Source organism: Dermacentor silvarum, chromosome 6 (assembly GCF_013339745.2).
Source record: "Dermacentor silvarum isolate Dsil-2018 chromosome 6, BIME_Dsil_1.4, whole genome shotgun sequence".
In the NCBI taxonomy this organism is placed as follows: domain Eukaryota; kingdom Metazoa; phylum Arthropoda; class Arachnida; order Ixodida; family Ixodidae; genus Dermacentor; species Dermacentor silvarum.
The window spans coordinates 114,404,443-114,431,733 of NC_051159.1; the positions used below are offsets into that span (position 1 = coordinate 114,404,443).

Below are 27,291 nucleotides of genomic sequence, written 5' to 3' on the forward strand. Positions count from 1 at the left end.
CCGAGATGCGTTTTGTTCTTTTTCTATTATGTAGTGTTTTAAGACGGCGACAGGAAACCGAAACGAAATCGAACTGGTGGGCGACGCCGAATGCCACCGGAACAAAACATGACTCTCACATCACGCCGCCTGCAGCAGATAATGGCCGCGCGTTTAGGTTACCACCTACTAAAAGCATGCAATACGCTTCCAACGGCACTGCGCCCCACGCACTGTGAAACAGATAGGTGAATATGCTTATAGCAATATTGGCAGCAACAGCTGTGAATGCGGCGTGCGAGGACCCGGCAGGAGGTTTGCTGGGACTGGAATAAGAAAGTGAGTGCGCGCCGGCGTTTTCACGTGAGACGAGCGGGCGAGTATTGCGGGGAAGCTGATGCAGCGGGCGGCTACTGTTCTCGATCGTGCACGCCTCGTGCATTCTTTGTTTACGTGGGATCTAGAGGCCGGAAAACGTATCATACGATAGCAGTTTGGCGATGTACTGAACATTGGTGCCAAAAGCTCGTGTTTTCCGGGAAGTATGAACGGTAAAAAATAAGCGTAGCTCTATTGGGTCATTTTTTGGGTTCTCGATCGCGAACGTTGGCGCTGGGAAATCATACGTAACAGGATCCTATCAACGAAGTTCTACTGTATATGGTTTTAGAAATGGTACTTTCACATGAAAAACAAAGTTGAAAAGTAAGTTACATGTACTTACTGACTGCATCAAAAAACTTTGTATAGCTGTCGAACGTGATCAGGGGTATTGGCAGCAACCTCAGAAACAGTTTTAGGGCACCTGCCACTACATGGACGTCTTCATATGTCGATGCACTCAATGGTGCACTTTCTCCATCTGCAGCAAGCCAGGAAAATGTTGATAACAGAGTTTGCATAATAAAGGTATGTTTACTCATGTAACTACAACAAATAGTGAACAACATAGAAATGCAATTAAATATCTAATAGTAAAATCAATTGTTACCTTTTTCAAATGACATCCTCAAAGCTTCTATTTCATCACTAAATCCAGATACACGATAAATGCCTTCCGTATCTAAACCTGCAAGAAATAGAAAAAAACATTCTCTTTAAACAAGCTTACACAAATGAAAAGTAAGCTCACAGAGTACAGGCGATTTCTTCTTTTGCCAAGCTTTAAACCACATTGTGCTTTACATGCAGCTTATTTACGCAAGGCAAAAAATATAAGGGTACATACAACACCCTTTAAAGAATGTCTTCGCTTGCCAAGGAAGCTCTAGTGCTCAGTGGGGTGCCTGCTGCACATATTGCTTCAGGTTAATTTGACATTTCAGTTATTCAATTTTAACTGAAAGTCTCGGCTGGCACCCATACCACCCTATGAACCCAAACTTTCGTTATCTCAGTACTGAAATTAGCCTTGGCCAGATAATTCGAACTTCACTGGTCAAGATACACACACCTGACCCCAATGATGATCCTAACAGTGGCAGGGTTTGTCTTGATGGAGCTTAGGGGATGGTGAATGCATTAAACACTTACTTTCAGCTTGTCCTAGCAAGACTTTCAAGCACAAATGGCAGCTTGCAATGAATGATCACAGTATTTATGCGATCCTAACAGATGCATTTTTTCCCAGAAAAATTGGTTCAGAAATTGCTGGCACGTTGCAGTCGGATACGGGACCAAAACCATCTTCGCTGTGTGTACAAGAAAACATCTTACCATCAGCGCCAGCCAAGCCAGAGCCATGGCCACTGCCATCACAGTTTGGCGATAAAACAAGTTTTCATGTAGCAAGGTCAAAACGACACACCACTTTCAGTACTTGATTACGAAAGCTCATTCAGAAGATAAATAATTTATTTTACATGCTAAGCAAGCAGGAACAATTCTCGCCACATGCTTTTGGCATTCTAGGGAATTGCAAGCATCACCGGACAAACTAGCAGAGTGGTCAGCCTAGGCGAGAGCTACCATCCTGTTTACGACTGTCGTGGAGTTGCTTAATAAAGGCGGAATATCAAATGCACACTGGACCATACAAAGGACAACACATAGTGGTCCATAGGCAGCGATAAAGCGCTGTATGGGAGTGAGGGTGATAAAGTGTATATAAATTTCCATTCGGTGAAGATTGAGTTTGCTGGTTTCATTCTTTTGTGATTGCAAGAACCAGAGGCATACTCAGTTTTTCTTGTTAGAATAATGGGTGCACATTAGGCTTCTACTTTGTTAGGAGCTCTAATGTCATTTCTTTGTTAGTTCTTTTATTTTGAACCCATTAAAACTGGGTGCATGTTAGGTTAAAGGGGGTGTTAGAATCAGGCAAGTACAGTAAAAGCTTGTTAATTCGTGTTTCACGAAATTAGTAAAATGTCTGAAATAACCTAATGTCGAGTTATTAAATGTACCGTATTTATTCAATTATAAGTCGGTCATGATTATAACGTGAGGGTGCCAGTTGGAGGACCCAAGAAAAAAAAAACTTAAGTATGCACACTAATATAAGGCGATATAGAGTAGCCAACCGATTATTTCGACTAGGCAGGGATTGCCTGAAATACTCAATTACTAATACAGCCAAATGCAAAAACGCCACCACGAAATATGGGGGAAGGGAGCTCCAACATGTGGATTGCGCGTTACATGTGAATTTTTGCCTTTAGGTGTTGCTTCACAGCAGTGCGAATATCGCCTTACAGTGTGGCTTCACGGCATCGCAGCACGCGCTGCTGTAAAGCCACACTATACAGCGAAATTCGCACTGCCGTGAAGCCACACCTATTGGCAAAATTCGCATATAAGACGGGGGGGGTGACTTCGAAGTTAAAGATTCAGGGGAAAATCCTCGCCTTATATTCGAATAAATACGGTACTATCAATAAAACAAAAGACAAATGCTTACTACACCAATTTGCCTTCACTTACTGAATAAATCTGCAACCCCGCTATTAGCACAAAATCAACGCGGAAGCTGCAAAGTTCATCATCTTGTGACTGACAATCACTCCCAACGACAACAGCCTCGAAACTACCTTCACAATGTGACCGCGGCGCGAGCCCCACGTTTTCATCTGAGTAGATGTGCTTTTCACTAGTCATTATTCTTTCACCAGTGAGCTGATTGGCAACAGGTCATCCATCCATCGCAATGTCGCAATGTCCATCGCAATGTAGCCGACAGGTTTGATGTACACCAGCATGTGGGCCACACTAGAAAAGCGTTTCATCCTTGACGGCTTTTCTTGTGTTTGTGGCATCACGCATGCCCTGTACTGAGTCAAAACAAAACTGACTTCTGCTCACCGCAAGACAGATACGTTGTTGATATTGACGTGATAATGGACGGCAACCATGCAGTTCTGAAGGCGCACGGGTAATGCGAATCATGTGTGGTGGTAAAGCTTGGCCTCAGAGACAGGGGAGTGCGCCTGTCATTGCTGTATGACCCATCGTTCTCGTACGATTCGCACTCATGACTATAGCTGACTCCACAGCTTAGTTTCTGTTGGATGCTAGCACCGATTTAGCTCTTATGTGTCGCATATTTACGGCGCTCCATGCTCGGTGCATTCCAAAGGTTGTCTGAATTAACCAGTGCGTGGCCAAATACGTCCAAATTAACGAGAGTTTGATGCCATCAACAATTCATACACTTGCCGGCAGCAGAGGGCGAGTCTGGATTACCTTATTTTCCGATTTAAGTAGGGTCAAATTGTCGAGGTTTTACCGTAGTGTCAAATAAAACAGCAGTCTGTATTGGCTTCTTTTATGCCTTTTGTTTAATTCAACCTGCCGGATAATTTGATCAATTGCGTCAGTCCGATCAAATGTGAAATTAATGGACGTTGACAAGACTTTTGCATGACTCAATATTTGGCTGTAAGGACCATCTACTGTTGCTTCAGAAAAGAAGTCACAAGAGCATCCTAAGTCCCGTACACAGCAAAGGCTTCACAGGGCTCACCTCTCTGCTCAATCTCCTTGATACACATATCCAAAACGAACGGCCGAGGAGTATTGTGTGCTTTTACCAGGGTAGTCAGGTCCACCCCAAAGACCCGCTTGACATACTTGGTGTCTGGCAAGCAGTCATTTGGCACTTTCTCTGAACACCGGTTGTGTGCACTGAAGCCACAGTCTGCAAAGAGAGCACTGCAGGATTATCACTTCTTGCTGTGGAAAAATCTTCATAGCGAAGTGAAAACCAAGAGAAACCAGCTTTGCTCTAGCTGGCAGCCCTGCCCCAAACACAAGTGACTATGCTGAGAGGAAAGGCAACAATGATAAAGTGACGCCCAGAAAGAAAAACACAGGTAATGCAGCGCATACAAGCAGTATTTCCCTAGTTCTATATTTGTACTGTTTTTTTCTATCTGAAGAGGAGATGTGGCACTCAGTTCAACTTAGCGCCCTGCTAATGATGACAACTACAGTATGCAGAATACTGTAGTGGCTCCATACTATTATTTTGAAAACTTCCAAGTTCCTAATATGCATTAAAATCTAAGCACATAGGCAGTCTTCAGTTTTTTTACTGAAATACAGCCTCCATGGCTGCAAGTTGAAACCAAGATGTAGTGTCAAGCAGCGGAGGCCACAGGTCAGATGCTGAGACACTGTGCGTGGCTGGTAGTTAACATGCAAGCATTTTTTTCTGTGTCTCCTTGTCTTCGAATTCCCTCTCATTGATCTTTATCAGTACCGTACTTTCCGGTGTATAAGACGCTTTTTTTTTCTGAATTTTTCGTCGGTGCGTCTTATAGAACGGTGCGACTTATGTACGTTTTTTTTTCAGGAAAAACTGCCTTCAAAATCGGATTCGATGTTATGACCACGCGAAGCGCACTGGTTGACTTAATTGCTATGGGTTCTGTGCGTGCTATCGAGGTGGCGGGTACGTTCTTCATGTGATCGAGTTCCCGAGAGCCTTGCGAAAAGGACAGAGCAGCAACGCAAGCGGCGGCAGACCGACCGCAAGTCGGCCAACCTCGAATTCGTCGCAGCTGCAGATCACTGTCAAAATATGGCGCGCGCCGCTGCGCAAACTACGCAATTGCAAGCAGAGTACAAGCCGCCGCCCCCCCTCCTTCCGCGCTGCCTTCTCACTTTCCTCCCTTGTGCGCGATTCGGCTCACCGTCAGACACTTTTACTCGCACATACAGCATACAGCGCGCGGGGATGATGTTATCGCCCTTGGACTTTATACGGAACATCGCGGCAACCACGACGGCATAAATGCGCATAGAGTGAAAATATATGGCACTCATACACTTGCGCGTGACCCGCAGTCATGGAGTGAACTTATTTAAATCGCTTATTGAGCGAACAGGTGCGTCTTATACACCGGTGTAACTTATATACATTTTTTTCTGGAAAAACTGCCGTTTCGAGAGGGGTGTGTCTTATACAAAGGTGCGAGTTATAGACTGGAAAATACGGTACAAAATTGTCTGCCTGCGTGAACAACAGTTTTGCAGGCTGAAGTCCACTCTGCAATTGCAATTCCACCCATGTAGTCACAGTTGCTCTTCTGCTTGGAAGCACTGCCTGTGGCATGGTCTGAACAAAAATTTCCTTTTTTGATTAGCTGATCACACATACACTTAACTGCTGGCATACTGTTCTCACGTTCTATCTGGTTGGGCTTATCTAAAATTGACTTGATTACAGCAGAAAACAGCTAAACGAGGCCTTCACTGATGCACAACCTTATGAAATTGTCACTTCTATATGTCAATTTGTGAATGCTTGCAGTTTGACAGTGCCTAATCACTTGCTTCTGCATGATCAGAACTAAGGCAACCATTTAAGTAGTTGCAATCCCACCTCTTGTGATCCACACTAGTTTGAATTACTGTACTTACTGGCATAATGGACATGCTTCCTTTTTCAGCAAACCATAGCAAAGTTGGGGGTGCATTTAACATGCTGGGTAAATTTTATGGAAACCTTCTCGAAACAGAAAAATTTGAAAAGTGAAGCAGTAATGCCTAAAATGTGCATTAGATAACTTAGCTTTGCAGTAAATATACCGGGTGCACGAGGTATTTGAGAACACTGTTCTTTATCGCCATTGACACCAGCAGGCTCATCATATCTATCTAGGCGTGAGGCTTCTTGTTGGTTGACCCCTTATCATTGATACTGCACAGTTTGTTCAAAGATAGAAGTGTACAGGTTGACGCAGGAAATGAAATCCCATGCAGTCCTCGTCGCCCTAGACACACACCACAGCGATGTGAAAATTGCCACCTTTCTGAACGCAGCAAAGACTTTCGTTTACAAGGTGCGGACAGAACTGATGTGTTCTGGCAGTGACGTGGCATCTGTGGTGAAAAGAAAAAAGCACAGTCAGCAGTCAGACATCGTCAGAACCCCCAATTTTGTCCGGCAGCTGCAAGTCATCGTGAGTGACGACCCAGGGAAGGCAATGCGGGCCATTGCAAAAGAGCTCCAAGTCGCAGAGTCGACTGGCAGGCTCGCTGCACTTGAGGACTTGAGGTACCATTCCTATGTCATGAGGAGGGGCAATTCATGCTCGATAAAACTCGAGAGAATAGTCTGCTCCGGTCCAAGCGCTTGCTAAGCAAGCTAGAGAGACCTGAGGAGCCTGGAATGCTTTGTTTTTTTTTTCAGATGAAAAGAACTTTGACCAAGACTAAAAAGTTAACCGCCGTAACGACAGGTGGCTTTTCGCAAGCGCTAATAAGGTGGCTGCAGTGATGCACCCAAAATTTTCGTTGTCTATGATGGTGTTAGCCGTCGTCAGCAACGAGGGTGATGTCATTCCGCCACACTTTTTTGCAGAAGGACTCCGCATTAAAGCTGAGGTGCTTGTCACTGTTGTAAAGCCCTGGTTAGAGACTGTTTCGAAATGAAGACCTTATTATGTCTTTCAGCAAGATTCGGCTCCCTCCCACAACGCCTGCGTCACCCAGGTGTGGCTGGCTGACAATTTTTACGACCGCGTCACTCCCAACTTGTGGCCTCCTAGTTCTCCAGATTTAAATCCGCTCAATTGCTATGTCTGGGGCGTCTTTGAGAGAGAGGCCAACAAAAAGCCACATACAGTAAAAGCTCGATGATACGAATCTCACGGGGTCACGAAAAATATTCGTATTAACCGAAATTCGTATCATCGAAACACAATTAAAACTACTGTCGAATCTCGATAATTCGAACTCGAAGGGGCCCGAAAATTTGTTCGAATTAAAAGGACGTATTTTTGAAGTATTCGTGCACCATAGCACGATGCACGAACGGTGCGAGTCGTGAAATATCGTGGCGCGCAAGCGCATAGCAAGCGCGAGCCACGAAACTCCCCACGCCGGCGGCTAACGGTCGCTTCCCGATAAGGACAGAAAACGAAGCTTCAGGGAGCGAGCGGGCGGCGCCGGCACACGGGTGCGCGCGGAGACCGTCGAAGGTGAGGGAGGAGGGCGGCAGGGAAGCGGATATGGCCGCGTCAACTCCGCCGCTTCGGTGGCTCCCCTCGCCCTCCCTCTCAACTCCCTCGTAGCTCTCTCACCTTCGACTCCGCGCGCACATCTCCGTGCGCGCCCGCCGCCGTGCTGGCGCCAGCTTATTTTAGCCGCCCCCTGAAGTTTCGTTTTCTGCCGTTATCGGGAAGCGAGCGTTTGCGGGCGTGGCAGTTTCGTTGGCCCGACTGTGCCTCCGCCGCTGCTTCCCTCTGCGCTGCTGCCGCAGCGTGCCAGGTCAACATGTGACTTGAAAATAGAGGAGAAGGGTTCACTGCCATTTTATCCGCATGGCTGAGACGTCAGCACTAGTGTGTGCTAGAATACGGTTGTCTAGAACACTCTAGTCGGCACGTACACGCTTGTTCCGGCGCGATGCAGAAACGGCGACCTTGCAATTTGAGAGGGGGAATTTTTTTTTTTTCCCCGTTCCTTCGCGCGCGGCATTGAGGGGTCTCTCCTGAGCTTTTGCTCTATGGCGGTGTCGGAGCAATGCCGGTCAGAGGCGCCGCCGCGTTATTTGGCGCGCTGCTAAGAGCATTGTCGGTACGCGGTATGTTCGAAGTAAGCGTGTTCAAATTAACGAGATTCGACTGTAGCTAAATTAAAGAGTCAGAGGTGAACTCACTCAGGCACATGTACGTAACAAGCATTTATTTCTTGAAGCGCCACCGCTTCAAACTCTTCGCGCCCAGCCGCGGAGTCCGCGCTGTCGGGCGCCGCGCCTCCGCACCAAAAGAGGAGAGAAAGCGCGTGACTGCGCGCTGTTCTCTTTCGCGGCCGTCGGTGGGGCGGCGTTTATTCGTATCAACCGACGCAGGCTGAAAATCGATTCGTAACAATCGTTCTCTAGCACGTTTCAAAGTAATGGGGCTCGGCCGGGACCACAGAAAAGTTCGTATCATCCGGAAATTCGTATTAGCCTGTGATCGTATCATCGAGCTTTTACTGTAATACAAAACACTCGCTGAAGGCTGCCATTGCTGACTCAATGGCGAACATCTCTAAGGACCACCTGATCCATGCATGCAGCCATTTCCGAATTGAATCGGTTATTGCTGCGGATGGCAGATTCATTGAGTAATTGTGCAAATAAACTGCAAGAAAAGTATTTCCGAAAGCTTGGTGAAAATATGTCTGTTTTTGCTGGAGATATTCTTCTCTACCTGAAGACAACATTGTGTTTTCAAATACCTCAGCACCCGGTACGCGTCCATTACAGTCGAACCCACTTATAACGATACCAGTTTTAACAATATATCGATTATAACAATGAGAAGCTGCTGCACCGTCAACTTTTGTATGTTTTCTATGGTGAAATAGCCCACTTACTACAATGCCTCCATGCCCCATTATAGGTTATAACGATGAAGTCTGGCTACTGGGTGTCCGTGCCGTCAGGGAATGGAATGCGAACTCTTTGAAAAGAAAAAAGAAAAAAAAGAATGTTAGCAATTGCAGGCCGCCGCACGCTGTTTTCCATCCTTCTCCGCCTTGCCAGCCTCGCATGCATCTGTCCCGTTGCCCTTCCACCTCTCCGAACCCGAATGATTGGCGCCCATAGCTCTGTGCCGCACAACCTTTGGAAATATGAATGGACCGCACCAACTGCTCTGATAGCGCTGGGGCCCTGGGGCTGCCGGAGCGCCGCAAAATGTGCGACATAATAGAACCAAAACGACGTTAGTGTCCACCGAAACAAAGCGATGGAGTTCACATCGCTGTAGTCATCAGTGAAAATCGTACAGGAATGACAACGCCAGAAGGCTTCATGCCAATTTGTGCCTTTAAACTTTAAAGCCTTTATTCTTGCGTTTACCGCTGCGCTTAGCACCGTGTTGGCCACGTGCCTTCCTGACTGCATAGTCACCATTCATGATCAAGTCGATAGTGGCCACGATTTCATCTGCAGCGGTTGCAGCAAACAGTAGTTTTGTTTTGACTTGGTCCGCGTGCCTTCATAACTGAGTCATCGCCATGCATGATCGCGTTGATAGCGACAACAGTTTCGTCTGCAGTTTCAGCAAATGGTAGTTTCGTTTTGACTCTGCGTGCGTCGGCCGCGTGCCTTTAGAACCGCAAGGTCGCTGTCCCTAATCGTGTCGACAGCGGCCATGGCAAACAATAGTTTCGTTTTTACTCAGTGCAAAGCTGTCGAGGATGAAGAGCACTGTCTACATCGCGATGGGCGGTGATCTGGCGACACTGGGGGAAAAAATAATAGCTGGGTAGGGACATTGGCGTCCCCGCCGTTATGGTTTTCTCACAATAGCTCTGCCATTTTTTTCATGCAACCCGGTTATAACAATTATCGGTTATAACAATGAAATTTTCGTGGCACTCGAATACTGGTATAAGTGGGTTCGACTGTATTTATAAACAGTGACAGCTTTCTGGTCTTCTGCGCATGGAAGGTGCAACACATCCAATATGTAGCGAGCAGCTAGTCGTCCTGCTTAACAGTAGCGCACATGAAATTCATCAACACCGAAACACCTTCCAGCAGCATGATTCCGATGTTCTACGCCATACTCTACGGCCTTTGACTTAAAACTGGCCATATACAGTGGAATCTCGTTGATGTGATTCTGCATGATACGTTTTTTAGGTAATACGTTTTTTGTTCATTTCCCGGCCAATGTTTTATAGGAGCACTGTATTTCGGATAATACGATTTTCGGACGATACGTTTCATTTTCCGAACAGAAGACCGGCAGAAAGGAGAGAAACGGACAATGCTGTAAATAGAAAAAAAAAATCACACAGATCCCATGCACTGTGGGAATCAGTGTAAGTAAAGGTTTGATGTTCCAGCAAGACAAAACGGCGCATCCCAATAAGAAACACAGCATATTTTGCCAATGAAGGCATCCCTGTAACGGCCATCAGCCACAGTGGCAAGCCTTGGAGAGCAAAAGTAAGTTTTATTTAGAGGTGATATTCTCTAGCCATCCCTTTCTGTGGTGCCATCAGCTTCACGAGGTTCTGCATGACTTGGCAAATGACGTGTTGATACAGACAGCAGAAAGCGTTCTTGACACAGTGTCAGAAATGCTGTAGAATGTATATATCATGGAGGTGTTTATTGCCTCCCTCCATGGTAAACGCTGCGTTCAATGCCGAGTCACGCGAAACCTTGCGAAAGTGAATGTATCCTCGATGTTGACAGCTTCTACTCCGGAAGTGTATGCATTTTGGCTGGTTGGTTCATGACTCGAGTGGAAACAGCCCAAAATAACAGCAACGTTGTCTGTCCCTTTTTCACGTACTGTTATTTTGCGCTGTTTCCACTCAAGCTTCTACTCGGCGAGACAGCCAATGACCACCACTACCACTACCATGGCGCACCAAATTGCAGAGAGTTAGGCAAAGAAGAGCTTCACTATAAATATAGGGTTAATGTACAGCTCACCAGTTGACTCGCTTCTAGCTGTGGAACTACGTGTCGTTTTGATTGGCTGTCCCACTGGCACCACAGTGGAAAGCACAATTTTTTTTTCACTGAGAAATGGCTCTCGATGGCATGCACTATCACCGTCAGCCAAAACGAGCGATCCGGGAAACTAAAGCACAGCTGCTTGTGTGCGGAACTGCACAGGACCAAGGATGGGGGTGCAATTATTATGGACGGAAAAAATCCTAATTTCGCAGAGCAAAGTTGGAGGTGTGTTTATTATGTGAGTGCATTCACTTTGCTAGTAGCTACTGTATATGCGATATTCGGCACTCCCAAGTAAAAGATAAGGTTTTTCTACTTTTATGTTGTACACAATCTATTAAAAGGGAAACTTGAAATGAGCCCATAATGAATTAATAAAACTCAAATTTACAAGAAACACAACATGCAAGCAGAAGTCCTCCCGAACTTGTGTCATCAAATCTAAGCTGTCAGTCATCTCCTGAACTGCACTGTGCCCTATTTCAAGCCTGTTTATTCAACTGTTACCCGCCTGTCTTCTTTGATGAGTGCATCAATGGTCTCCTTGCTGGCTCCAGTTGTGGCTATCCAAGAGCAACCAATCGAGAACGATCTTCAATGCTTGTCGAGCCATCTTTAAAACGTTAGAGCCATCTTCGCACACTGCTCAAGCTCATGCATGTGTTGCCACATGCATGCTGAAGCTTGTTATGAACTTACAAGGCTGAAATTTCCTCTCAAATGAAAAGCTCTGTGGCTGCACATAGACAAAACGAGGCATCATGGGCTGCCATATTGTTTAGCCTAGTGGTAGATAGATGATATAACCGGTTGATGGCAAATCGCAATCCATGGTTGTACAAGAGATGATGTCACATACCCCTACTCATTCTCGTGCATTTTCAGGCTTGCATACAAAAAACATTGTTGATACTTACTTCAGGTATGACCTTTTTACCCATGAAAGGATTAAGAATTCAAAGTTTGAGAGCCATTGATAAAATGAGTCGAAATCGCATGAGTGCATAATGCTATGCTTAAACCGTTCCGTGCCATAGACCGAGCTGGGTTCGTCCACGCATTTCTGATAAAAATGGCCAAGGACGATCTCAGCTCGTCGATGTTATTTTTCATTTTCTAGCAATTCCATTGATGAGCTGGTTTCGTCTCAGTGTGTTGAGCTACTTCTAGCAGATTGCAACACACAATCCATTGGCCAGGATCAAGTTTATGTTGGCGGAGGAAGTACCATATATACAGTAAGACCCCAGTGATACGATCACGGCTGGTACGAATTTTGGTGTGATACGAATTCGTAACATTCCCCGGCCGAAATACATTGCTCTCAATACGGAAAAAATCGAGCTGTTACAAACGCGTTGCCACGCCACTGCGGATCATACGAACGCGTGAGCAACAGCGGCAGCAGCCAAGCCAGCAGAGCGACCGGCACAGACAAGCCGGCAGAGCGGGATCTGGGCGGGATCCATAGTCGCCAAGCAACCGGCCACGTCGCGCAATCTCTCATTGGTCCCAACGTCGAGCGGGTCGGACCACATCACAGCCTAGTTGACGCTTTGACCAGAAAGAAAGACGACGAGGACCGCTGCAGCAGCCACAACGGCGAAGCAACGATTGCGATAACAAATTGGTAAACAGTTGCATGAAGTAAGGATAGCAATTTTACTGGCAGTATAAACTTGTAAGCATAGGCATACTAACTAAATTACGGTGTCACGCGTGCACAGGTAAATACTGCCGCCAGGACACTGAGAACGAAATGATGCCCGAGCATTATAGCTGTGTCTCAAAGAACCGCTGCAACACAAGCGTCAAGCAGGGCACCGCAAGGCAACGCTGCGCCGCACGTACCCACACCACGTGCTGACAGACCGGTGGCTCGTGCTCGAGGATCGGATGAATGGCACGCGACAGGAGGTGAAAAAGAGAACAACGTTCGAAGGGGCGACGCTCCGGTCGCTTGTTGCAACGCTCCGGTCGCTTGTTGCAATGCATCGGTCGCTTGTTGCAATGTACAAACTGGCGGCACCACTAAATTTACGTGACCGCCACATTCAAACGCAACGTAACATGCAGGGACATTATAGATTGGCGAAGTATCACGGGGAACGCCTGGTAATTCTAACGCAAAAGCATTTGCGATTGTTAATTCGAACATAGCGCACACCGACAATGCTCTCAGCAGCATGCCAAATCACGTCGCGGCGCCTTCGACCGGCATTGCTCCCCGACAACGCCATAGTGCAAAAGCTTAGGCAAGACCCCTCAACGCCGCGTGGAGAAAAAAAAAAAGAATAAGAACCGCGGCGTCATGGCAAGGTCACTGTTTCTGCGTGGTGCCGGAACACGTGTGTACGTGCCGAAGTCTCAGCCAACGCTATGGCTGCAGCACAGAGGGTAGCAACGGCGGAGGCCCAGTCCGGCCAACGCTCGGTTCAATGGCAAAAAACGAAACTTCGGGGAGCGGGCTAAGCTGGCGCCGGGAGCGGCGGGCGTGCACGGAGACAGTCGAATGTGAGGGGGCTACGAGGGTGTTGAGAGGGAGGGCAAGGGGAGCCACCGAAGCGACAGAGTTGCCGAGGCTAAATCCGCTTCCCTGCCGCCCTCCTCCCTCACCTGCGACGCCCGTCGCCGTGTTGCCTCCCCTGCTCTTCACAACCACAATCTCTATATCACGCCGTGCCTGCGCCGCCCGCTCCCTGAAGTTTCGTTTCCTGCCCTTATCGCGAAGGGAGCGTTGGCCGACTCGGGCAGTTTCGTGGCCTTCGCTCGATATGTGCTCGCGCGCCGCGATATTTCACGAATCGCACCGTTCGTACATCGTGCTATGGTGCACGAATATTTCAAAAATAAGTCCTTTTAATTCGAACAAATTTTTGGTTCCTTCGAGTTTGAATTATCGCGATACGACTATACATGGAAGTCCATGGGATTTAGGTCGGGACCGCGAAAACGCGACGTAGCAGCCGGAAAAACTCAGCAGCGAGGAAGGTATCAATGGGGATCCACTATTAGCAATCTTTTTGGGTAAAAATAAATTCATTTTTCTTGATATTGTGTATGTTTTGATGATACGAATTTCGGGTGATACGAATATTTCATGCGACCCCGCGAGATTCGTATCATCGAGATTTTACTGTATATGTATTCATATTCGTATTCAAAAATGAGCTATTCGGTATTTTCTAATATTCGAAACTACCCAAATATTTTGTAAAAACCAACCATGAAAGTCTGGTTACTGTTCTGCATCTGGTTAACTATCCAGAATTATCACTACCTTCACATGTTTCTAAATCTAAAATAAAAATATAATTATCAGAAGTGATATGACGACCATACATGTCTGTGTTTGACTATTCAAGTGTTGTATTTGTATTTGAAAAAGTTGATCTTCACCCACCTCTAATAATAATAAAAAGAAAAAGTAATATAAACATACCTTCACAACGTACGCCCTGGGCTATCAGGCCCCACATGAAGTTGCCACAGAAGTCACACCAAGGAAGGCCTTTGAAGTTATTTACCTGTTGCAAGGCAAATGAATAGATAACTGTTTTTAAACATGTCCTGTCTTTTATAATATACGCATGAAATTGGAGCAAAATGAAGAAAGCTTAATTTGCATGAACTATTAAGCTTAGGTAATTATCCCACCAAGCTCTTTTCACATGACAAACTTTGCTTTGTCTACTTTTAACTTGATAGATGTATTCAACCAACTCCATGCCTCTAAAAGCAAATTTACGTAGAATTCCAAGCAAAACTACTAAAGGGGAAGGTGGTGCTTCAAGTTATCAACTATAATGGGGATGACAGAAGGTACAGGTTTCGAATTGGTGCTTTGTTTGCTAACAAATCGAACTCAAAGTCCTTATTTTGTTTCCTTCAGCAAAGTTGATACCCCAATTCTGTTCTATTGCAGTTTTGTAATGTTAGCATGAGGTTGTGCAGAGCTGTACAAGCGTTCTGGTTTTATGCATCAATGCCATCCTCTTCGTCAGGCATCATTCTTAGTTCAGCATTGAATAGAAATCTGTCTTGATAAAGAACAAACATAATTAAGGTAAAATCGCACTTACCACATGAACAAAAATAAAAACTGACTACAGCATGGCTAAATGTCATACTAGTACAACACATAATGTATCTAATGTGAGCATCATAAGAAAATAGGATCAAATTGACTGCGACTTGGTACACTGACAGTCTTTACTTGAGAAGCACCTATTAAATTTGTCTAGTCTATAATCGCAGTCGCTTGACATGCAGAATGCACTGAAGATGATAAATAAGAAAGGGTGATTTGCCCAACATTTACATACACTCACTCCACCTCCTACTTCGTGCACAAGCCACCATTATAGCTTTTCGCCAAAATTTTGAACAGAAAACTCAAGTGAACCCAATGCATTAGAACATTAAATTTTCTTGTCCCCCTTTTCTTTCAGTTGTTCAGTGTACAATTTAAACCAATTGTGATCATCATAACGTAAGCATATGAACATACTTTATAAGCAAAACTTATTCATTTTTAGTGACTCCTAGGTCTTCAAATGCCATACAGGGCATTTGCACCCCCGCAGGTTCGTTACACAATGAGGCATAGGATGGAAAAAACAAGTATCCAGAAACCTCCTCCATCTCATCACACCCGCCTCATTATTCTCATACTGGGTGAAGTGACATTGCGAAAATCCACATTATGGAACCAGCAGCACAACAAAAGTGAGGCGGAAGAAATATTTTAACTCTCAATTGTGTTTTGTTACCCATATCGCATCTGCTAGATTACACTGCGCGTGTGTTGCACTGCTTTTTGTGGAATAAATCAAGGCCAACCCAACTAGGCTGGCTAACAGTTCTTTTGTCAGAAAATCCACAAAGACACCAGTGCATCGTTTCACCCTTGGACAAGAAGATCTTATAAACTATGACAACTGTTTTATTTATTAAGATGATTCCCTGACAAACACATCTGGTAACACCACTGTAAAACCAGTGACGCCAGTGAAAGAAAAACTGCATAACCTGTAGCTGAGTGCTTAAAAGAAGGAGCATGTCATTTCATGTTGTTACAATTCACTTAGAGCGGCCATGCCTGGATCACGTGCAAACGCATGGGAAACGGCATGCCTAATGATCTCTCTCGTCAACATGAACAGACGTGTCCGTCGCGAGGGCCAGAGATACGTCAGAGACGAAACCTGCCATGCTGCCTTGTGACCACCTCACCCCCGCTGGGGACATTCACCCTGCTATGGTCACCCACCCTCACTACTTCGTCTGGTTTGCCCTGTCCTGCAGTGGGGGTAGGAGAGGGGAAAAGTTCTCGGATGGTGGAGAATATAGGAAAGCCAGCAAGTAGCCACGTGGAGAACACTTCTGATTTTGCCCTAGCGTGCAGGTAAATACACGCTGAATGTTTCTCGTATGTTTTCTTTGGAGCACACCGCTCACTCGTAACCATGTATTGAACTTGTGTTATTTGTTTTTACATCGCCTCGTCTTCCCTGCCGGACCCTCTACGATGGTCAACCTGGTTCGAGCTCCCAGCAGACGCTGTTGAAGGTTCACCAATCCCCGGCCCGTAACAATGTGTACTTGAGAGGTTTCCTGGGGGTGGTGTTCATGAAGACCTCGCATGAAAAGTTGTTATGAAAGTGCTAATGTGTACGTATGTAAGCTTTAAAAGCCTCTTGAGCAGACACCCGTTGCATTTTCTCCCAGAAGTGTCCTATTCTCAACAGAAGTTGAACTGAACTGACACTTACTTCAGCCAGTTTCAACTAAGTGGTGATTGGCATACATCCAAACAGGCGTATGCCAAGCAAATTCCATTCATTCGTAATTTATAAAACTGCCCAAAGTGGCCTCTGTGGATTGTTGCCAAGTGGCGTAAGGAGACAGCTGAGCTGCCGCTCCAAAATGGACTGATGTCAAACATTTGGGTTCCCTTAATGAACATCTAAATCTAAGTACAGTCGAGCCCGACTATATCAAACCCGTTTATATCAAATTATCCCGTATATCGAACAATTTCTAAACACGGTAAATTTACATTGAGAATATATAGCAAAGTGACTGTTACATCGAACGAAAATAGCAACGACAACCGATATATCAAACTCCATGTGCCTCAAAAGTGCCCCAGCAAGTTGGCTTTCCCTCGCGGTGGCGGAGAAAACTGCCGGCGCCACCCTAGAAAAAGTGGTTTAGACCCGGCTGTGCACGGGCGAACACCCCCCTGCAAAAAATGATCCTGGCCTGCTCGCAGCGCTTACAGCCAATCAGAGGCCGTCGTGCTTTCTCCGAGGTGCGGAGGCGGTACAAGTGAGCGCCATTTTTTCTTTCTTTATGCTTGTGTGCCTGCTGCTGCCTCTTTTCCTCGAGTCCTCATTCAGCGTGGTCCGTGCTGGTGGTATTGCCTGTTGGCGCTCTGCGAACTTTCTTGGCGCGCTGTCGTCATGGCTTGTGCAAAGAGGCAGAACTTGCCGTTCGCCGCGAAACTCGAAATCATAAATCGAGTCTAGTGCCGTGAGAAGTCCGACGTCGCCGCTGCGTACAAGATTCCAAGGAGCACCTTGAGTACTATCCTGAAGAACAAGGCAGACATCAGGGCCAAGTCGGACAAAAGGCCAGGTGCCCGTGGCGCCCGACGTGTGCGCACTGCTACCTACCGAGCAAACTCAAAAGCGTGGATTACCGGGGAGCTTTTCAGCAGGTGGCTATCGTCGTGGAACGATGATTTGGCAGGCGAAAATCGCAAGGTGTGCCTGCTCGTGGACAATTGTTCATCGCACCACTGCAGTACGACCTTCAGCAACATCGAGCTGCGTTTTTTGCCCCCAAACACTTAATTATGCCATACATTGCCATATCGAATTATGCCATATATCGAACTAATAAACGTTTTTGGCGAGTTCGATATACCCGGGTTCGACTGTACTAGATGAGCTTTTTTGCATTCCACTCCATGTGACTGCTGCAACTGGACAAACATCACACAACATTGTTTTCTTAAAGAAAAAGACAAAAAATTGTGGCATACCTTAAAAGCATGAGGTTTCTCAAAATCTTGGACATTTATATCTTCGGGAATGCCATCTAGCAATGGACAATCAAGCTCCTGAAAAGATACATAAAATGAAGTGCTACATAAGCATGACGTGCCCGAGAAAATCTATAGTGCTCTGGTCCCACATGATAGGTGAATCCAATTAAATTACAATTTGTTCCACTATTAAGGAGAACATAGAAGGGCATGGCTCACACTGTGTGGCAAAGGAGCAGAGGTTAAGTTGCTGCTAACATTTTCCATGGTTTTAGTGGTTATCTTGAACCTCTTGTGTCAACAAGCAAAGAGTCTGTGAATGAAATGAACTGTTTCGTTATCGTACTTGTAGAAATCAATTTCAAATCAATTAATTTTATCGGCAGTTTTTCTAGGCATTGTTAAACATTTCTGTTGAAATGCTTTCACCAACAACACCATGCACCATCCGAAACACTGACTGAACTTTAACTATTTGTCACTTAAACTATGTGTCAAATTTGACAATTTTAGGCAGATTGGGGAGTCTGAAAATACAAATCTTCGACTGGAGGTTTTGTCAAAACTGTCCTCCAGTGCTCCTAGCACTTTTTCAATAAAAAGACGCAAAATTTGCACTTTATTCGACTCAGAAACATAGTTTTTAAATGACAGCAGCAGTGAAGACACAGAAGCTTCTGTCAGGTTGTCGAATTTTGCTATCTGACATCTAGGCTGTTTTAATGATGCATCATGTAGATGCTCATGAATGTATGCTATTTTGATAATTGTGTTCCACTAATATCAAGCGATACATTTTTTCCCACCGTGGGTTTCTTTCATCCATCAGTGTTCCGACAGCCGACATACAAATTATCACAAGCAATCCTTCCTGTCGTGTGGGATTTTCACTTACACAAGTGCACGCAATTAATTTCAGACCGACCTTCAACTGAAGTTTTACTAGAAGTCTAATCACTTACATCTTTAACACCGCCTGTGCAAGTGCTCTTATTCATTACTGTGCAGTACTGTACAGCACTCCATATTACTGTACAGCACTGTACAGGAACTGAACAAATTGCGTGGTGGCTCCAGCGCCAGTTGAACGCACACTAGACCACTTTTCTTGCACAGAAAAGCTGACTGAATGCAACAGTCTCGTATGAGGAGGCTTCTGCATGCTCCCTGACCTGACAACCATCGCTTCGCAGGCCTAAAGAATGTAGCAAAAACGAACCAGGTACCCACTGCAAGGAATAAAGACAAATGCTCTCTGTACAATACGAACTTACCCGTTTTCAAATTTGCGAAGGTACTGCTTTCCCGCGTAGAATGGGCATCACTATGACTAGTATTGACGCCAACAAATCTTCACAATAATTTCTTTGCGTGATCTGACTCACAAAACTTGGGAACTGGGAAGCAGGTGCATATGTTGTATATTTCAGATTTGTTTCACTATGAGTATTTATACTAAAAATAGGAAATTATTACTTTCATTCGTGTTCCTTGAGGTGCTTCATTAAGGTTTCACATCATAATTCTCAAAAACTGTTAAGTAATTATTACTTCTTTGCATCCATTCAAAACACCAGTGATCAGACTAGTATAACTTTTATGTATCATGGTATACGTTGTGACGACTACATCCTGAAATTAAACATACACGTTATAACATAAAAGCAATAAAAATGAGCACATTTCTAGCTGCAACAAATGAGTTAAAGGAGCACTAACACAAAAAATTTGAGCCCTACTTAATGCGAACCATTCTTCTCCAAGTGCAGCCAAATTGTGGCTGGCGGGCAGGCCATTTAAGTGGGCCGATTTTGGCGAGTCCGGTGATAGTGCAGCCTATCTCGCCGTTATCGTGGGCCGATCCCGCTATTAGTATAGTGTAAAATTATGTGCCACAAGTAGCGACTGGGTATGTGCACCGGGGCCACTGGGTTTTAGTTTGCTTTAAATCGTATATCTTGCCATTATAAACCATTGTCTTATTTTATTATAAATATAAACACTACAGCATATAATCTCTACATAGCTGTTCATGACCACAACATTACATTATACAGGGTGTTTCAGTGAACACTTTCAAAAATTCTTAAAGGTTGCCTGTGGCAGATAGCACACTTATAGTTCATGTGCTGGTCTACTCGAAGAGCAGACATTACTTGCGCAAGAAATTGAAATGCATAATCGAATAATTAACAAAAATTCACGAATTAAGCTTTCAACTGATTACCTGATGGCCCATATTGCAATTTACAAATTGTAGCCGTGGAGTTCGCAAGGCTGATTCACTTGGAACGAATTCTCGGGATCACACCAGTTTCGAGGTATTAATTACCGAACATTGCGGAGAAATGCATTGGCGTTCCAGTTAGTTTCTTAACAAAACGTCGCTTTATGCATTGAAGCACAAAATTAACTGGAACGCAAATGCATTTCTCCGCAAAGTTCGGGAATTAATATCTCGAAACTGGTGCCATCCTGAAAATTAATTCCAAGTGGATCCATCGCCTTGCGAACTCCACGGCTACAATGGTAAACTGCAATATGGGCCATCAGGTAATTAGTTAAAAACTTAATTAGTGATTTTTTTTAATTAGTCGATTATGCATTTCAATTTTTTGTGCAAATAATGTCCTGCCTCTTCGAGTAGACCAGCTCATTAACTAGAATTGGGATATCTGCCACAGGCAACCCTAAATAAATTTTTAAAGTGTTCTCTGAAACACCCTGTATATACAACAATTCGCTACAAATCATTAATGCTTTGCATTACGTACACATCAACTACAATTGAGTCTGCCGAATTTGTTTTGCTTTTAAAGTGAAGCTTTATATGGCTAGGTGAAACAAGAAAGCGTCTGTCTGTCGCCTGTCCCCAGAAAACTATCATCATAAGCATTGGCTCAAGCGCCGTCGCAGTCCTCCGCAGCTGGTTGATTGGCGCCCCTCGGGTTGCGCTCATGCTCGTGCTCGGCACGCGCTCGTGCCACTGCTCCCGCGTACATCATCGTCGTCTTCTTCCACAGCTGGCTCCGTTGCAGCTCATCATTTTAGCATAGAATTTCACTTCTGTCGTCGTAATGGGGAGGCCGCATTCATGGGGGTATGAGCCATTGCTTAAGGGGGTATGAGGCATTGATTCTCTTACGTGACGGACAGATCTTATTTTGAAGCACTTTAATTTCGAAGAATCGCAAGCGGCAATGACGGGCGATTGCTGCTAGTTACGCCGCCGAGCAAACGCGAGACATCGAACGCAAGCGACAACGGCGGACTGCGGGCATACTGTCAGTGACGTCGTTCTCTCCGTCACAGCCGAACCTGTGGGTAACTTCGTAACTGAGAAATACTTTAATGAACCATCAGGATTAACCCAGTGATAAACACCGGGGCTGCACATTTCAGCTTCACTGGTAAACTGGTCGCATTATCAGGTAACATAATCATTTGTTATGCTCTCAAATAACTGAGGCTCCAGTGGCTTAGTTACTGGGTCAACAACTATAAAAAAATCCTAAACATCTAAACAGCAGTCCGTTGGTACCTGCTGGCCACAGCAAAACAGAGAGAGAGAGATGAAGAAGAAGAACACTGCTCTTCAACTATTTGCATCTGGTTACTCAAAACTTTATAAGTAATATATCATCAACTTCTGTTTTCCAAACAGCATTTGAAATCTTGTTTCAATCTAAAACAGCTCATCTTGTACAAGGTTTAACACATACTGGGGCTATACTGTCCAGCTACTCTTGGCTGTGGCTGGCTGTATGTAGAGTGTCAAGATCATGGAGGCCATGTAAAGCAAATCAAGGAAGGAGTTGCTATGCCTAATTAAATTAGTTACAATCTAAAGAAAGCTGGGGAGAGAAGAATTGGCATCGATGAGATGGTTTCTGCTCCCGTAAAGTTAAAGTATCTAGGCTGACTATGAAAGTGAATTCTAATGTGCAGCAGTTGCTATGACACCATAATTCTTTTCTGTCTTGCTGGGAAGGTGCGGGATATGCCAAACCTTTGTTGTGCAGTAAAGCACACGTCAGTGAGATGATTACATGAGCATCCCAACAGAGACAAGTGAAATTTCTGTTATAAGTTGTCCTGCCACTCAGTGCATAAACTGTGGCTGCTCTCCTATGTTTTACTAAATCAAAGGGACTTACTAGAACACTGAGGAGGCTATCAGAATAATCATCGTAGCCATAGAAATCAACAACAAAGGTGATAAAATGTGCTAGGTGGCTCTTTAGTCAATATGTAGAAAAGTGTTCTGGTCAATTTTGAACAATATAACAAGGCGATGGCTGTATGATTTGGTGAAACGCAGTTGTGTGCTCTTTGTATACATAAACTTTCACTTTCTGCCTCCTTGTTGGGTTGAGAAATGTTTGCTGTTAGTGGTGCCTTGCATCTATCCTTTCCCTGTTCTGTTCCATGCACTAAATAGGGGCTCTTCATCATGGGATATTCTTCTTACATGTTCAGCTGCTAGGGCTTTACCATATCATTACTTGTTGCTGGGACTAGGTGGGTGAAGCTTTTATCGAGGTTTAATACGTGAGCTATGAAGGGGAAGAATTGGCCATACTGTTTTAACCTCAGCATATTCAGCTGGCATAACCACTTAATTAAGAAAGAGCCATCAAAAAAGTGACAAAGACAACTACAGAAGTGTTATTGGAGGCCACAGCATAGAGACCCGATGTTCACAGTCAATGAGAGCCTGGCAGCAAGTTAATATGCAGAACCATCAGCCGTGACACTGGGCCATTCTAGAGGTAGTACTAATAACACATGTCACATGTGTTGAAGAGCATTTATCCATACCAGAAGGTTTCCCAAGTGGAGAAGGTCCCATAAATCATGAGCTCCAATATAAATGCCTTACTTCCAGAAATATGTGAATATACACGATAATATGTGTGTATCTTCGTTCCTCGCTTTTGTCCGTGCCTTTCGCGTGCAGCGTTATGAAATTCTAATGGCACACCAACAGCCCCATGTACCAACCTTAGTAATGATGTACTCCATTTCATACATAGCAGGAAACAATACGGAGGCCACAGAGACTTCACTCTCTGTTCTATCAACAACCAAAAAGTATTGCCTCACATGCGAAAGAAAGATATTAGGTATGTGCCATGTAATTCGATGTAAAACTAAGTCCCATACTTTTAGATTGCACCATATGACATAATAATGACATGAAAAGCGTTGGATATAAAAAACTATTCCCCACAAAACGAGCTGAATAACATGTTTCTGAGCAGCCACAGCACATAAGTGGCACTTGCGACCAGAAGATAGTGCATTACCTACTAGAAGCACAAATATTCATAAGTAATGTGTGATTTGATGTAAACTTGTGCCATTCATTCGTCCTGCAGTGAACATATAGGCTGATGATTATGATGTGTCCACAAGAAGCAGTCGTAATACAGAAGTCTTCCTTTTATTAACAGCGAAGCTGTTTAAGCCAGCAGTAATTTGTGGTGCATGCCAAGGAACTGCCACGCAGTAGCCATGGAAACCCAGAAGAAAAGGAGGAGACCGTGTGCGTCTCCTCGCCAGCTCCCTGCCTACCCGACCCCTGCCCCTGCCTCTCTTCTCTTCGCGGCGCGCTGAGCCAGGAGAAAAAAAAAAAAAAGGCGAAAGCTTGCACTAGGCTGTGCAAAGCTCAAGACACAGCGAAGCTGGCCGATTGATATCAAGCGGCTAGCCTCCAACGCGTTCGGCGTCGGCAAGCGACAGCGTTCTTGGCATTGTACCAAACTTGGTTAGCCTGCCTGCGTTTGTGGCATGCCAGAAGCACTGTCACTCGTAGGCGCCGACGCGTCCAGCGCTAGTCACGCAAAATGTCGCGAAAGGTAATGTACCTCCAAAAATGATCGCTCGAGAATACCTTCCTACATGCGTAGTTTAGTTAAACCAAGTTAAGAGCTAGCAGGTTAATACCTAGCAGTAGCAGCCAGTAAGTTTCGCTGTGCGTAAGCTTTGTGCAACCGAGTGCAAACTTGCCCGATTTTTCCAACTAAAGTTAATTCAATTTTTCAGTTCATTTGATCTTGACCGAACGTCCTGGCCTACGCCTATGCACTTCTATGGACCGAAACTTTTGTTATTTCAACCCCAAAATTAGCCAAACTATTCTCCGCATAATTCGAACTTGTCCAGTTAGCACACACGTGCCTGACAACTATGGGGACCACAATTGCGACCCCTTTAGTGGCAGCATCTGTCTTGGCAGAGCTGAGGGGACAGTGAATGTGTTAAACAAATGCCATCTCCCATCGAAAACACCTATTTTCAGCCCGCCCTAGGAAGATGTTCAAGCAATAACCGTAGCTCGCAATGTTGAATTACAGTATTTACCTGATTGTACCTGCACACCTTCTACCTGCGTATCTTCTTTTTTAAAGAAAATATGGCCGAAAATTGTCTTCACGGTGCAATGGGATACAAAACTAATGCCGCCTTTGTGGTTTGTATACTTTACCGCATAACACGAACGTATTGCAGCAAACCTGCCTTTAGAAAACCGGCCACCATTGTAGAACACATATTAGACCCTTTCCCATTTTTCTTGCTAAACAATTGGGTGCACACTAGATTTCTACTTTGTACAGGAGCTTTACAGTCATTTCTACTTTAGTTTTCTACTTTGGACACATAGAAAGTGGGCGTGCGTTTGATTTATGGGGGGGGTTAGAATTGGGCAAATACTGCCAAATGAATCAGCGGTGTGATTTTTCGTTGTTTTCTGCATCTTGTTCGATTCGACCCTCCAACTATTTCAATCAATTTCATCGGTCCTGTCAGGGTCAAATTAACGGAAGTTGACTGCATACGAAGTAGTTATTTCATAAGAAACATTGCAGATCAGGAACAACTGCAATGTGAAAAGCGCGAAGTGAGACTTCTATGGCCATACTACTTGTGTAGCTTCCGCAGCACTGCTTATTACATATGAAATGGAGTATAGGTGAAAGAGAGAACGAGACTCAGCAGGCCAGACTAAATGACTGCACAAGGCAGCTACACTGAATGTACCACCCTTTCATATGGCATGGCTATTAGTCATAGAACTGATTGAATGTTGACATGACTAATGCTGATTAGATTTCATTTGAACAACCACTGTGCACAGCTCAAAAGCTCCTATCACTTTATGCACACAACCACAAAAGTAGAAAGCCACAGCGGACAAAACAAGCCACAATACGAAATAGCTTTGCAGTAGTGTTAAAGACCCCCATAGCAACTATACTGCTATGGAGAATGGCAGAAAATTGAAAGAAAAGAAAAAAAAAACTGTATCACAAGGCACTATCTTGTCTTGCCACTATGCAAAGAAAAAGATGACTCAAAGAACAGAAGTACATAGCAGTCTACTAGCTCTGGCAGTGAATGAAATGTTCATGTATCATACAAGTTATGATGCATTCTGAGCCCGCTGAGTGCTGTTCCCAGTTCTCAAGCAATTACAATGCCTTATTTAAGTGAAACTAAAAGTGAGCTACAAGAAGACTGCTTGAATCTCTTAACTACATGACTGCAAGCGTTACATATTGCGATAAGTTGTATGCAGCATTTGTTGAGCTGCTTTGTCAAATTCAACTTGTGCTGGTGACGACAATGTATGCTGAAAAGCAAGTCATATGGTTCATAAGAAAGCCACTGATCAAATCACCACAGTCAATCTCAGAAAGAGCAATGGTAAGCACAGTAAGAGCTGGTCTGCTGCTGTTGGTCTGTTTGCAGTTTTCTACCAGTGAATATCACCCGCTACTCCACTGCACCAAACAATGATGCCACACTCATCAGCAATTGTCTGTGCAGGATATAGAATTGAGATATGGACAATTCTAAAAAGTGCCTGTGCACTCCAGCATTCTCCAATACAAGTGCTCAAGTTCTTTGTGCAATTCTATAGAAATTCTAGTAGAGTGCAATTCTATGTGGAATTGTTTGGAGCTTTCTTTGTAATGAGAAAAATGCTGCAATATGCCTCAGTACTGCATATGTTGTCATTACAATAAGAGAAAAAATTGAGAGAGGAATGAACTTACGTATCTTAGTGAGAAACTCGTATGGGCTTCCTATGTAGCTTTCTGCTACAGTCAGGTGGGTGCCAATTATTTCCGTTTTGAGAACTTCCCTCCACCTTGTGGGCTTCTGCAGAACTGATTAGCCATATTCAGTGTCCCAGTGCTTCGATCTATCGATTAATTCGCCCTCGCTCTGCTATCTGTTAGTCTCTTCGTTAGTTCAAATGGTAGAGTGACTGCCCCAGTAAGGCATTTGTCCTGAGCTTGAATCAGAGGTCAGCACAAATGTTTTTTTTTTTCCACTGCAAAGCACTCTTTCTGAGAAACCTGTACGGGTTTTCTATGTAGCTTGGTGTTACAATCGGGTTTATGTCAATTTTTCCCTTTCCATAGTAAGATCTAGCAGGTATATAATCGTGTTGTGTAGTGACAGTGCTCACCTCATCGGGCTTGTCATACTCGTGGCTCTCTTGCTCAGCAGCAGGTGGTGGCTGTCGGTGGTGGCGCATGCGAAGCGACTGCTGCTGCTTCTGACGAAGCTGGCGCTGGTACGAGTGGAGCGTCATGTATGGGCTGTCCTCATATCGCGACTGGGCGCACATGGAGTTGATGTACTCGCCCGCGTACGTCTCCAAGTACATTGTGATGAGACCGTCGGCCACCAAGTCTTGCAGTGTTGCAAAGCGCTTCTCCCCGACATAGTGCATTCCATCGTGATACAACCTAAAGTTCTTGCATGCATTTCCAAACCTGAGGGAGAGAAGCGAGAAACTGCTAAGCAAGAAGCTTTAGCTTGGGTCCAACTGAGCTACTTGTGCAAATATACAAGTAAATTGAAGATGTGCTCTTTCTAGATAAGCACTGAACTTATTACGATGAGGTTTGGTTGCCGTTAAAATAATAAATTGAAGTGTAATGGCTCACGGAAGCAAAACTTTGATGTGGTCCCTTAAGTATGAAGAAGAATTAACAAGAGTTGGAAAATTAAAATAAAGAAGACAGAGAACTTTAATACAAGAAAGGGAGAGCGGTCAGCCTGAGTGAAGTTCCTCCGGATGCTACTCTATGCGGTGGAAAGGGTTTGGGGGAAAGACAGAGACAGGGTATAAAGACGAAGGATGGCGGTACGACGAAGCCAGTGATGAGAGCTGCACAGCCTACAACTTCTCTGCAACACGTATGTCCACGCTTCACGGCATATCAACCTTCACAGTCAGGGGTCGACGCTACTGAACTGTAGCCAGGAGAGTGTCTATAGCGTTCGTAATTTGCACAGCTTTTCTCACCATTGGTGCATGTAA

The 27,291-nt window shown here is 44.7% G+C and overlaps 1 protein-coding gene across 1 annotated transcript in view; it reads right to left on the reverse strand.

Moving 5' to 3' along the window:
• The window catches only part of LOC119455871 (N-chimaerin), a 43,033-nt gene that overhangs the window by 11,967 nt on the left and 3,775 nt on the right, over positions 1-27,291 (reverse strand). Inside the window, exons 6-11 of the mRNA XM_037717385.2 lie at positions 26,431-26,740; positions 17,946-18,023; positions 14,337-14,421; positions 3,941-4,114; positions 971-1,048; positions 704-841 (exon numbers count right to left, since the gene is read on the reverse strand). Coding sequence (XP_037573313.1) covers positions 704-841; positions 971-1,048; positions 3,941-4,114; positions 14,337-14,421; positions 17,946-18,023; positions 26,431-26,740 — 863 coding nt within the window. The remainder of the gene's footprint in view (positions 1-703; positions 842-970; positions 1,049-3,940; positions 4,115-14,336; positions 14,422-17,945; positions 18,024-26,430; positions 26,741-27,291) is intronic.